Source organism: Hypomesus nipponensis, chromosome 5, assembly GCF_054491055.1.
Source record: "Hypomesus nipponensis isolate SF chromosome 5, ASM5449105v1, whole genome shotgun sequence".
In the NCBI taxonomy this organism is placed as follows: domain Eukaryota; kingdom Metazoa; phylum Chordata; class Actinopteri; order Osmeriformes; family Osmeridae; genus Hypomesus; species Hypomesus nipponensis.
This window is the reverse complement of record NC_140365.1, coordinates 14401083-14413591: the sequence shown is the minus strand read 5'-3', so window position 1 is coordinate 14413591 and position 12509 is coordinate 14401083. Positions and strand designations below refer to the sequence as shown.

General features: G+C 42.0%; 1 protein-coding gene across 1 annotated transcript; it reads right to left on the bottom strand.

The window, feature by feature from the left end:
* Nucleotides 1-1914: 1914 nt before the first annotated feature.
* Nucleotides 1915-3289, bottom strand: pigp (phosphatidylinositol glycan anchor biosynthesis, class P). Its single transcript, XM_084698299.1, has 5 exons — nt 3160-3289; nt 2969-3053; nt 2725-2797; nt 2492-2610; nt 1915-2064 (listed from the first exon to the last, which is right to left on the bottom strand). Exons 2-5 carry the CDS (start codon nt 3048-3050, stop codon nt 1949-1951), a joined length of 390 nt encoding a protein of 129 aa, XP_084554425.1. The 5' UTR covers nt 3051-3053; nt 3160-3289; the 3' UTR covers nt 1915-1948.
* Nucleotides 3290-12509: the final 9220 nt, after the last annotated feature.

Genomic DNA, 12509 nt, shown 5'->3' with positions numbered 1-12509 from the left:
GTCTGGTTGATAATGGGCAACGTAGGTTAGAGCTCCGCATCCACGTTTACCGATAAAAGTGAAATGAACCTCGAAATCCTTGCCTCTCACTTGTTCTAGAAGTTATTGTATATTGGTCTTTAGTGGAGGGCTTTTGACGAATAGTAAAGTGTAGCATTGGTGTTTAATGTTAGACTCTGGAATTTCATACTTCTGTTTCATTTGTAATCTTTATTTCTTTTAATAGAAGATACACGGGTTAAAGACGTTAACAGTAGTCTTTTAGCTTCGTTAGCCATCGATTGTTCTTTGCGTGCGTGTTTGTAGGCCTACCTACAATTAAAAACCTTTTATCAAGCATTGATTTCAGATCCCCAAACCATATACTACTGCCCCTGCGACAAGGGATATTAAGATCATACACCAGACAGAGCATGTTTCTGCTTCCCCTGTTGACAATTTGGAGTCAGAAATTATAAAGACATCACCTTCACTAGACAAGGTTTTTACCAATTGGAAAACGGCGGCGGTTTATTTGACATAGACTCATAAAACTATTTTCCGCTCAAATGAATGCCCAAAATTTCGCTCTGTGGAGGATCCTATTCAGCATCACATCAACCCCAGGATATGTCATGGGTTTGGGTTAAGCCCCGAATATGTGGGGGGAATCTGGCTCCTCGCCCGATTAACACTTGGATCATTAAGCAGACTAAAAAATGATAACATAATGGTTATATAAAAAATTATACGACCCTCTTCCGTAATCATGATGCCCCCCCAGAAATGTTCACTGCCCCCCCAGTCAAAGCAGGCTGCATCCGGCCCTGGTGTTATCTGGTATGTTTGGGGAGTGCGTGACTTGTCATCTGTATGTGTTGGAGTGGCCATGGGTGTCTGAGTCAATTGTTTATTGTTTGTTTGTTTTTTGGGGGGGGGACTGCTTGCTGTTGCATATGTTCCCTGGATATGTGATCTGCTTGTCTGCCTGTTCTGTTGGAACAGGGACGTTCCATGTTGAGGGGGGGACGTATGTGACAGACCTTTCTTGGTGTAACGGTAAAGGGGGTGTTTTGTCCTTCAGGGGTTGCCGTAGGCGTGTTGCTAAGGCAAGTGTTGGGTTTAAGTAAGCTGTTGGTATTCTTGTGTGAGAGATTCAGTAAAGTAAATTCAACTGGTGCTCGAAGACCGTGTCCTTCTATCATTTTTACACAACATAAAGTAACCTCAAATGAACTCCAGTCGGCTACACAAGCAACAGTAAAATATTTCACAGCGAGTACAATAATTTTTTATCAGTTAGGCTTCAACCAACCAACAAGTCTCTCAATAAGAGTCATTGTGAGGAAACTAACATCACGTCCAGCAAATCATTCCTAAGTACCATTGTACAACAACGGCAATAGCCCGATTCCCTAACCAATCAGCCATCTGACTCTGACTTGTTTAGTTAATGCACTAATGCGATTAACAAAGGCATTTGCAATGAAATGATACTAAGTGACTAAGGCACTGGAGTACATATTAAGTACAGTCTGGAATTTCTATTTTGTTATTTAGAAACAAATTTGCATTTACAACCGATATGGGCAGGTTGAAAATGCCAATTTGCCCATTGTACAACCGATTTGGGCAGATACTAATTAGTATGTAAATGTTAATAATGTAAATGTTAGTGCTGACTGCTGGCATAACAATCTCTGCTGTCAAAGGGGTGTCTTTATGGATGAAATGCTAGCTAGCTAACAGAACAACAATATGTGCTTCTAGTATAAATCACTGAATTTTGTTACAGAAATTAATGTGTTTACTGATGTCAAAACTGCCCGCACATTGCAAAGGTCGGCAACTGTACATGCAAGCACTGTATGGTGAATTAGGCTTAACCATGCATGTGATGACTTAAACAGATAGAAAAAAATAAATAATACAAACTTTTAAAAACAACAACATTGTATTTGTATTTCTTTCAACTCTGTTTTGATAAATAGAACATTTTGTTGACTTCACTGATGGAGACATCCTTTAATCTGGGCAAACCCATTTTCTGGCAATCATCCATATGCTGTCCTTTGGTGTAGATATCTGAAAAGACTCAAGATAATTATAACCTTCTCTGTACGAGAGGATATGCAAGGTAAAAGTGGACCCCCTGAAATTGTATTCACATTTTTACAATTGAATTTTATTCTAAAGTCAGTTGGAAGCAGTCTGGGAGATGAAAGGACATGCATGCAATTTCATCATCTAATGCAATATGAAGTCTCTCTTTAAATTACACAGGGTATCCAGAGAAAAAATACTTTATACTATATATTCTCATATATATCCTCAAATTGTGTTCTAATGAGGAACTAGAAGAACCCCAATGCTATGAAAAACTGAGCATGAGAAATAAGAAGTACATTGCTGGCTGGTCTGACTTGTCCTATAATGCTCAGTTAGGAAAAGCATCTTTACAAATATTAAGACTGTTTTCTGTAGTCATGAAAAGTGGCGGTCAGATAATCACCTGTAATGTTGTCCACTGAGTTGAGTGGAGCGGTATTGATCATGTTCACCCCAAACAACATCACAATTGCAATAGTCAGTGCAACTAGCAGATAGATAGGCATAGCAAGGGCCCAATATCTATGAGAAGGGAATATCAATACAATATTGGGGAAATTCAATATAATGGAAAGTATTTACGTTTATTATACTCTTTTCAATGAACAACACCAAACTATACATCTTCACACTTACTTTTGAGGCCAGTATGTCAGCCCTACTGAATAAAGCCATTCATCAGGAATGTACGCCCATACCAAATACAAAACTAAGGAAACAGAATCGGACAAGCAAACATGATGGCATCTTTCGTTAGTCATAATGTCTTCTCTAATATTAATAAAATAGCAATGATGCAAATGTGAAGGGGCTTGCAGTCAATGAATGAACTTCAATGTCTATAGTATGTTTTGATCGTGAATGATTTTGGCAAACTTACAAAAGCCGAATTGTGATCCAAGAAAAAGAACAAAACCGTAGATAGCTCTCTCCGGCAGAGGTGAGGGAGAATTTACAACCATAATCTGAAAACACGTTGAAAATACATTGGCTATATTCATATCACCAGCAGTAGGCTACTAGTAAGACAAGCATTAGCATTGTAACCAGTCAACAACGGAAAATATTCACCAGAATAGATGGCGCACAATTTTCGTCGGCAGGTTACAAAGCAAGGAAGACACTACTTGTGCAAATACCATAACGATGGTTTGGAATTTCTCGCTGAAATAAAAAATATTGTCAGGAAGTCAACTTTAACATTTCCGGTTGATTAGTTCAAATTGTTTTCAAAATAAAAGTCACGAGACAAATTGTCATTTTCATCGCTTGACTTGGTATATTCAGAGCCCGTCGAGTGCCTATCCACTCCCTATCAAAGATCCTGTAAAGTAAATTCCATGTTTTGCTTTTAAGTACATTAAATACGTGTGAAATTAGTTCCTGAAAGCATATACAAAGCGCTAAAACTTTTTCGCTCTGAAATGTGGAGTTAGACCAAAGAACAGTTTCTCTTCCGTTTTTAGATCAGGTTTTAATGGGCGGAGACAAAAAACTCCCCAACTACGTCATTCCTCCCCATCTACGTCAGATCACTGAATGGCTCCTCCTTTACTGTTATTGTAGCTTACATCAGCTAGCTAGCTAGCCAACAGCCGCCTCTGCGCCACTGACCATTTAATGGCAGACAGTTTTAACATGGACCAGAGACAGACGGGGTTCACCAACACACAGCTTCTCTTGCAGCGCGGAGCCGTACCGAGTATCGCCCCCCCGGCCGTTCATCCCCCGGTCGCACCTGGACCATCCACCACCGCCAGCAGTTCATCACTCAGTTCTAAGTGCTTGTTATAATTATACTAGATAACTGTTCCAGAGGTATCTCTGCGATGAGATAGTGCAAACCGCAAACTTGATATTAGGCTACTCGGTGTAGAATGTCAGTATTTTGGTGAAATGGTAGCTAACGTACTGACGCTAGTTGGAGAGCTCACTGTCTGCTGTTTCTGCTGTAAATGTTTACTCCTGTGTTTAGGGTGACCAGAAGCACAACCCTGAAAAGGAGGACACTTGGGTCCAAAAAGGAGGACAAAGGGTCAAAAAGGAGGACAACCCCAAAATGTGTTGAGGGGGGGGGGGGGGTGGGAGTAAAGAAGAGTGCCCGGTGTTACGTCCCTACTGGTTTCCGAGCTAACTGGTTTCCCAGTGGTGCATGCACCTATCAGTCAGGGGGGGAGACCTAGCATTGTCCGGCAGACCTAGCATTGTGTCCTTGTGCAGTTGTGTATTGCAGGCATGCGTAAAGCCCCTTTCCCCCTACTACTCACGTCAATGTCAATGCGACAGAACTTACAGACAGTATGATATTGATCTTTGCTGCTCTTATGGCAAAGTGGAGTTCTGAACTCCACGTAGGTTAGCATCGGAAAACTTACGCGAGTGGTAAATTGCGATGGTGGGCAGGAAGGGTCAAAAAGGAGGACAAAAGGGCGAAAAGAGGGACACGCAACAGCGGTCCGGACAAAAGGCTGGAAAGCAGGACTGTCCGGCCGAAATCCGGACGTCTGGTCACCCTACCTGTGTTATAGCTCAGGGGAACATTTAATTATATGCATCTGCATGTTTCACTCATTGAACAAATACATTCTAATTGGGTAATTGGTTATACCTTTTCAAGCCTATATATATTAAACATTCTAGCCCCTATTTTTTCCCCGTTTTGTTCGGCTTGACGTAGCGTCCACTATCTGGATCGTAGGTAGCTTACTTGAGAGAGGCGGCACCTTCCAGCGAGGGGGCCGAGCTTCAGTTCCTTCAAGCGACATGCCCCCCCAGTCTTGAGCAGAGAAGATTGCTCATTTTCTTCGATTTCAAAGCCTAATTTAACATACTTATCTGTGTTTTTTTCATTCAAATTTTGATGGGTAGTTAATAACACATTATTCTGTGGTGTGGTGAACTTGAAACTTAGCCTGACGTTGTCATACTCATAATTCTAGTCAGAATATGAGTCTGATAACTCTCCGTTGGGCTGTGACTATGGGGCGTGTTTCAACCGAACTCATAAAACAAATGCCTCCTCGCTCAATTGGATAGACCTACAACCAGAGCAACGTAATATGTTGTTTGTTGAAAACAAATTCAACCCAAGCGCTCTTTTGTGACGTTGATTACGTTACTGTTGATCATCTGTCCACCATCGTATAAAGCCCGCCCTGGCAATTTCATTGGTCCGCCCAGCTCCTGGTTTTATATAGTTTGTCCCCAATACGAGCCCCTCCAGACCCAACTTCCAGACCAATTTTTTTGTGGGCGGGGCCAAGTTGGGCTGGCTACTAGTTTTTTATTCCACTTTACAGCATCTTTAAGCCCCATTGTACCGAATTTGGCTGCAGTTCCACCAGAGTTCCACCGGGGACAATCGCCGGCATGAGGCAATGACTGCAAAATGAATGGGAGTCTATGGAGCAAGACGGCTAAATAAGTCTCTTTCGCTTGATTGTTGTTGAGAAATCTCAGATTTGATTGTGGTTTTTCATTGATTGTAGTTCAACATGGATTATAGGTCAAAAGTTGAATGAATGAGTACTTATGTACTTTTGGTTTCTTACAGGGTGAGTCATTGTTGCCCATAACAGGCTGTCATTCTGCTAATGAATGCTGATTGTATGACATCATTGATATTTTAAAAGGCTTTTTAGAACAAAAAAACATGAATATGAGAATGAACCTGCAGAACCGGAGAGCTGCAGTTTCAGGACTGCAGTTTCAGGACCGCAGTTCTAGGACCCTTGTTTTATCTGACAGCGCCACCTAGCGAATTGGATGACAAAATATACTAGTGAGTATATTGTCACTATATCAAGATAGGCTATTTGAATGGTTTGAGAGAGCAGACATCCCAACTCACAGAAACTCATTTCCGGAAACTAGCCTGGCTAACAGAGGTCGCTTTCTCAGGCAAGTGACAAATGAAACAGGCTCGGTTAAAGAAATCCAATATACTGGCTATCTTCGGTAGGCTCGTATCTACCAAAAGCAGTCCTCCCTGACGTTTGTGGTGTAGAATGGAGTGAAATACAACATTGTTAACACTGCCAGTGAGTGCCCGAGTCTGAGGCTAATGTCAAAACCAGGGGACCAAGGCATTACTGCCGCCTACTACTATGCGGGCAACACGTTCTCACTCAATTTTCAAGACTTTCGTGACCCAATTAACAATTCTGATGCTACAGATCAATGGGGAATCACGTTCTCTCTTTATGGCTGTTCTCGTCGACCTTTTTGGAGCAGAATTCATGAGATGAACTTCACCGAAACACAGAGGAAAAAAGCTACTTTAAAATCGGTTAAATAGACGTAATGAGTGGCAGTTACAAACGTTAAGTAATATGGCATTTTATTATGTTTGAGGTATAACTTGTCCAGTGGGGCAAATACATTTCCACTTGCCCTACAAAAAAATCCACTTGTCCCGGAAAAGCGGATGAGATGTGTTTGGAAGAACATGAAGGGAACGAGCCCTACAGAAGTTTTACAGAAGATCTACGACTCCAACTATTATTATGCTATCTATTATAACAATAGCAGGAGAACTAGCCTTCTAAAGTAATTTCAACTGTAATTTAACTAAAACTGGTTTGTTTTTAAACATATGTCATTTATATTGTTATTATTATTGTTATAAAATGTCATTGCGGAGCTCTGGTAGGCTACCTGTGCTGTTCGCGGCTTTACTAACAACCAGGCTAAGCTAAATCTGTGGCTTCAACGACAGTGTGTTAAACACACACCCACAACAAAAAGGGATTGTTCTTGTGACCATCCCCTGCCAACAGATGACAACTACAAAATAATTTAGCTGAAAAACCTGGCCTTGAAGAGACCACCCAAAACACTATCGTATGTGTACTTTCATTTTATGGACAAAAAGCCGACGGAGGAAATCTGCATCCTACTTTGTGTTTGGGCTACAAAAGACCTCCACAGATTTATTTGCAGCACTGCCAGTAAAGGTGGGATGCAAGTGTTCATATAGGAATTTTTGTGGGTAAACTTAGTGCCCTGGTCCAGCAACACACAAGCAAGCACCCAGCCATTTGTAGTTCACCTGACGATGAAACTAAAACCCAGGACCGGTCATGTGGACTTTGAAGCTCTGCTTAGGCTCTGCTTTAGAGGGGTGCTTGACTGGGTTTTTTGGGTTACCTCCCGGGGTCACCTCCCGGAAATGAGTCTCTGCAGGTTGGGATGTCTGCTCATACCACTATCTTTTTCATGGAAGAATTTGTTCAGATTTTTGCTAAGTTTGAAACCAATCCGAAATGGGCAAACTTGCACACCATTTATTTGCTTACGTCAATAAAAGTTGCCTGCAAATATACCCGCGGATACGAACAGGGCACGAGGACAAAAGTTCACATTGGCCGATTGCCGATTTACCTGGAGCTGAATGAGCCATAGACTTAGCTATATTGAATGAGCACAGGGAGAAATGGCTTGAGTTGCCTGTCCTGTTGTAGCAAGTTTAGTAAATGGTTGTCACACATACATGAAATGTTGTTAATATAGTTTATTCCCGTTATTTTAACTCCTCCCCGATTGCAAGCGGCTTCTCGCCAGTCATTTGCAGCCGCAGTCCATGTCGAACGCAAATATTATGTTGAATGGGAATGCTTTGGAATTTTCCTTAATTGTAGGCTATCGTTTATGGAAGCAAATCGTGACCAAAATTCAAATGAAAACGCATTTCCAGAAATGCTTTTTCATTTTAAGAATGTGGCTGCATTATTTGACTCATAAATAAAATTAGTAATCAATCATCCTATTTGCATTTTAATTTTCTTCTTTAAGACTGCTCATTCTTTCACTTAATTTGAAATTTAATTTTCAAAATATGCCCGAGCAAATAGATACCAAAATTCAATTTGAAATGTAAAATTCGAAAATGAAAATGCATTTCCAGAAATGCGTTTTCATTTTAAGAACGTGGCTGCAAAATCGTGACCACAATTCAATTTCGTTTTGTGTTCTGCCCGCAAAGAACTAGCCTGGCTCTGCCCTCCTACGTACTTCCGCTCAATTTGGATTTTGCTTCTGTACTAGGTCTGGGAGCTAGGCTCTGAAGTCGGTTTCTAGAAACGCATTTTTTGTAGGTCCAATCAACGAACAGAGGGAGTGGCTGAGAACGATGACGTTAATGTCGTGCACTAGTTTGAGTAGTTCAGTAATGGCGGCGGAGAAAGATGTGAGCGAAACTATTCTGCGGTTGTGGCAGCAACGCTGCAGAATATCCATAGGTTAAAGCCAGAGCAAGAACATTCCTTGCTGAGTTCTGTTGGTGGCCATGATGTTGTGGCCCTCCTCCCCACGGGGTTCGGGAAAAGTTTGATTTTCCAGCTACGGTAGCTAGCTCCGTTACAGTAGTGGTGAAGGAGTTGGCTAATGCGAACGCTTGCGATTGGTTATGTCAAATCAGAGTGGCTCTGGGCGGATCCAATAGTTTTAAACTTCAACAGAGGACCCGCCTTCAAGGAAGTTAACTTTTGTCAATGGAGGGATCCCAGACCCTCTGTACAAATGTAATGTACGAGGGTCTGGTTAGGACCAGGCAAGCAAAGAACTGCCCATAATTCAAAAACAAAATTGCATTCTGAGCGGCGCAGCAGAGTGACGTCAGTAGCCTCTCTTCTTCAGCTCCCTGCTGACCGAGCTACCCATCTTGTTCGGTAGGGGGCGGTGTGCACATACGCATTGCATGACATGGCAAAATTTGACGGGAAATTGATTGAATTGCCGGGTCTTTAGAGGACGCATCACAGATCATGGCGCTCCCTCAAATTGTGCAGACACTGAGCTGAGCTGGTAGAAACTAATAATATATCTGAGTCTGATGCCCGTGACCGAGTAGAACAAACTGAGTTGCTAGTTGCTTGAGGAAGACCCAGATCATCTGGGATAGCACACATACGTCTTGCCGACGTCGGCCCGATGTGTAGACGATATGTCGGCAAGACGTAGTATGGAGATAGTTGGTATTTGATCGAAACTGACTTCCAGACGATGTGTGGACGATGAATCAAACCACACCCGGCCGCACTACAGATATATTCTGATAGATAACTCCTTATATGCTGTTAAATACTAGGCTATGTCCGATCTCTCAGAAAGCAAATATTTCACTATCCATAACCGATATGAAATGTCACTTAGCAAATGAACATAGCCTATAGGCTGAACATTGTCTCCTTATTCCTATCAAAGTCAATGAAAAATATCCTTGACCATCCAAAATTGGCTATTAGCAATACAGTAGCTAGCTAGCGTGACTTGATTCAACCTGGATTTTCTGTGTGGGTATTATAATTAAGAGACACAATTGAAGTTCATGATTTTATATCAGGCTGGATGTTGATGGCATCAAGCTTTTAAAATAACTCCAACACAGAAAAGAAAACAACAAAACATAAATATATAGGCTATAGCTTTGCCAGTTGTTCCTCGTCTTCCATCGGTCTCCGCCGCCCTCCGAGTCTGTCTCGACTCACTTGGTAACAGTAACTGCCAATTTTGACAAAGGAGAAGACACAAGTTTTTACAAATTTCATGAGCACTTGCTCCATACTGTTAGCCTGACGTTGTCATACTCATAATTCTAGTCAGAATATGAGTGTGAAAACTCTCCGTTGGGCTGTGACTACGGGGCGTGTTTCAACCGAACTCGTAAAACAAATGCCTCTACGCTCAATTGGATAGACCTACAACCAATCAGAGCAACGTAATATGTTGTTTGTTGAAAACCAATTCAACCCAAGGGCTCTTTCGTGACGTTGTTGATTACGTTACTGTTGATCATCTGTCCATCATCGTATAAAGCCCGCCCTGGCATTTTCATTGGTCCGCCCAGATCCTGGTTTTATGTAGTTGTTCCCAATACGAGACCCTCCAGATCCAACTTCCCAACCAAATTTTTTTTGTGGGCGGAGAGAAGTTGGGCTGGCAGCCAGGCTACCATACTGTTCCTCCAACGAGCAACTGAGCTTTTGTTCTGAGGTAAAGTTCGGTCGTTCTGAAATCGTCTACTTTTCCCTGTGAAAGCAAGCTGTTTCACCTTTGGCCTATTTCAGACAAAATCTGAATTTCAAGAATCAGAATTCCCGCAATCTGAATTTCAAGAATCAGAATTCCTGCAATCTGAATTTTTGAAATGTGTATTTTTGGATCAAAATAATTCAGTTTAATTAAATTTGGCATACAAATAATTCAGATATTATATATTAAACAGCAAAATATTTCCGTTTTATGAAATTCGACACACAAATATTTCAGATCTTTCATATTCAAACTCAGATACTTTTGTCAGCTTTCTAGCTCCATAAATCCGTTGCTTTGCATCCTCCGACGGATGGTCTGGTGGCCTACGCCGAACAACTCCGCTATGTCCTTTATTTTTAAACCATTTAATAAACAGTTTTCGATGGACTCGAACAGGATGCGGATGGTTGGTCGTCCCCGTCCCATTCGAGGCTCCACAGCATCCAGCCGTTCCAGGACTGAAGAGAGGTTTACTATGGCAACCTCATTAATGTGTACGTCTGTGACCATAGACATATATATGTCTATGTCTGTGACGGCAGAGTATGCAGCCAAGCTCTCTGTGACTTGTTCTACTCAGTCACGGGCATCAGACTCAGATATATTATTAGTTTCTACCAGCTCAGCTAATTCTATCAGTATGTAGCCGACTGATTGGGTTTGTTTATGTTGCATTAATCATTAGAGACGGACACGGTCTTCGGGCACACTTTGTACATCTTTACTGTATCTCCCCCACACATAGCATTTCACTCCACTCACTTTCTTCCAACGTCAGAACCACACACCCCTGTCACAATAAAAGCCCACAAGAAAATACCTTACAAATATCTGCACAATTTGAGGGAGCGCCATAATCTGTGATGCGTCCTCTAAAGACCCGGCAATTCAGTCATGTATGTATGTGCACACCGCCCCCTATCGAACAAGATGGGTAGCTCGATCAGCACAAAGACATAATAAAGAGTAGATGCTGCATTGGCTGCTGGGCGCGAGAAATGCGGCCGCCATCTTGGAAAGGTCAAATTCCCAGTTGCGTAGCAGCAGAATAAACAAGATGCCGCAACACTGTGCAGCATATTCATGCTGTAATCGGCGAACCATCTTAAATAGGGCTCAGGGGATTACTTTTCACAAGTAATATTTACCATTACAGTCCTATTTGTTGCATTTTGTAAATAGAATCTTACCAACGTTGAGAAATTTTGAGCAAGAATCTTTGATATTACTGTACTGAAATTGTAGCTAGCAAGCTAGCCTAGCCCCCTATGTTTACTGCACCGGCAGGTGTATACCTGGCTATGAACTGAGACTTGATATGTCATATTCCATAACACTGACTTAGATTACACAACTGACACAAAAATGCTATTGTAGAAATAAAACAGATATTACTGGAAAACATTGGCCAGCGAATTTTACACAAGTGGTACCGGCTGTAGGCATCAGGGCAGTCGCTATAGGAGGCTACTTGTACTTCTTCCACAATCGACCAAATTGGCCAAACAAGGCACGTACATTTAGCTTATAGTTTATAGAATCTAGCAACTTCATGTTGTTTTTCCAAATTTCACAGAAAGCTGCTAAAATCGAGGCTAAACAGTGCTACTACTGTCATAGCTGCCTATTAAAAATGGCCAAGCCGGACAAGTAATTCTTTGCTCAAATAACTCACATCACTCCCACGAACAAATTCTTCGTAAGTAAAAAGTTTAGACTTTTAATTGACAATACTGACAACACATATTAAGAAATTTGTCTTTACTCATAATATCGTCTCCGATTTCAATTCGAAGCTGTGAATCTAACACCGAAGGCAATTGTTAAGGAATATGTGTCGCTGGGTAATGGAGAATAATACAAGGTTAAACATCGGACCAGGTTACTTGTAGTTTAATATAAGTAATGATGCAATCACAAGATACACAATGAAAACAACACACCAGGATGTTCGTAATCCAATACAATGAATCAGATGATGCAATCGTAGCCTCACAGAAACAGAGTCTCAGAATAGAACAAACGAAGGCCTTTGTTGAGAAAGTGGTCGTGACAGAGATCAGAGAGAGTTCTGCCCAGTCCAAGTTCTGTCTCCCTGTCCTCGGGAGACAGGTCTTGTACCCCCCAGAGAGGGAGTGCCTTTGATGGGTGATTGGCCAGAAGACCATAGGGTGGGGATGAGATAGTCCAATTAAATGTCCAGGGCGTTCACGGTGGCACAGGGTGGGCAGTCCACAGATCTGGTGATGTTGGAGGGGGAGGGGGCGGAGAATACCCACAGGTCTCCTCAGGAAGGGGGTAGACAAGACCCACAGGTCTGAGGTAATCTCAGGGAAAGGGGGGGGGGCTCCAGGGAAGGGAGTAGATCGCCCCAAGGTCCTGATGGC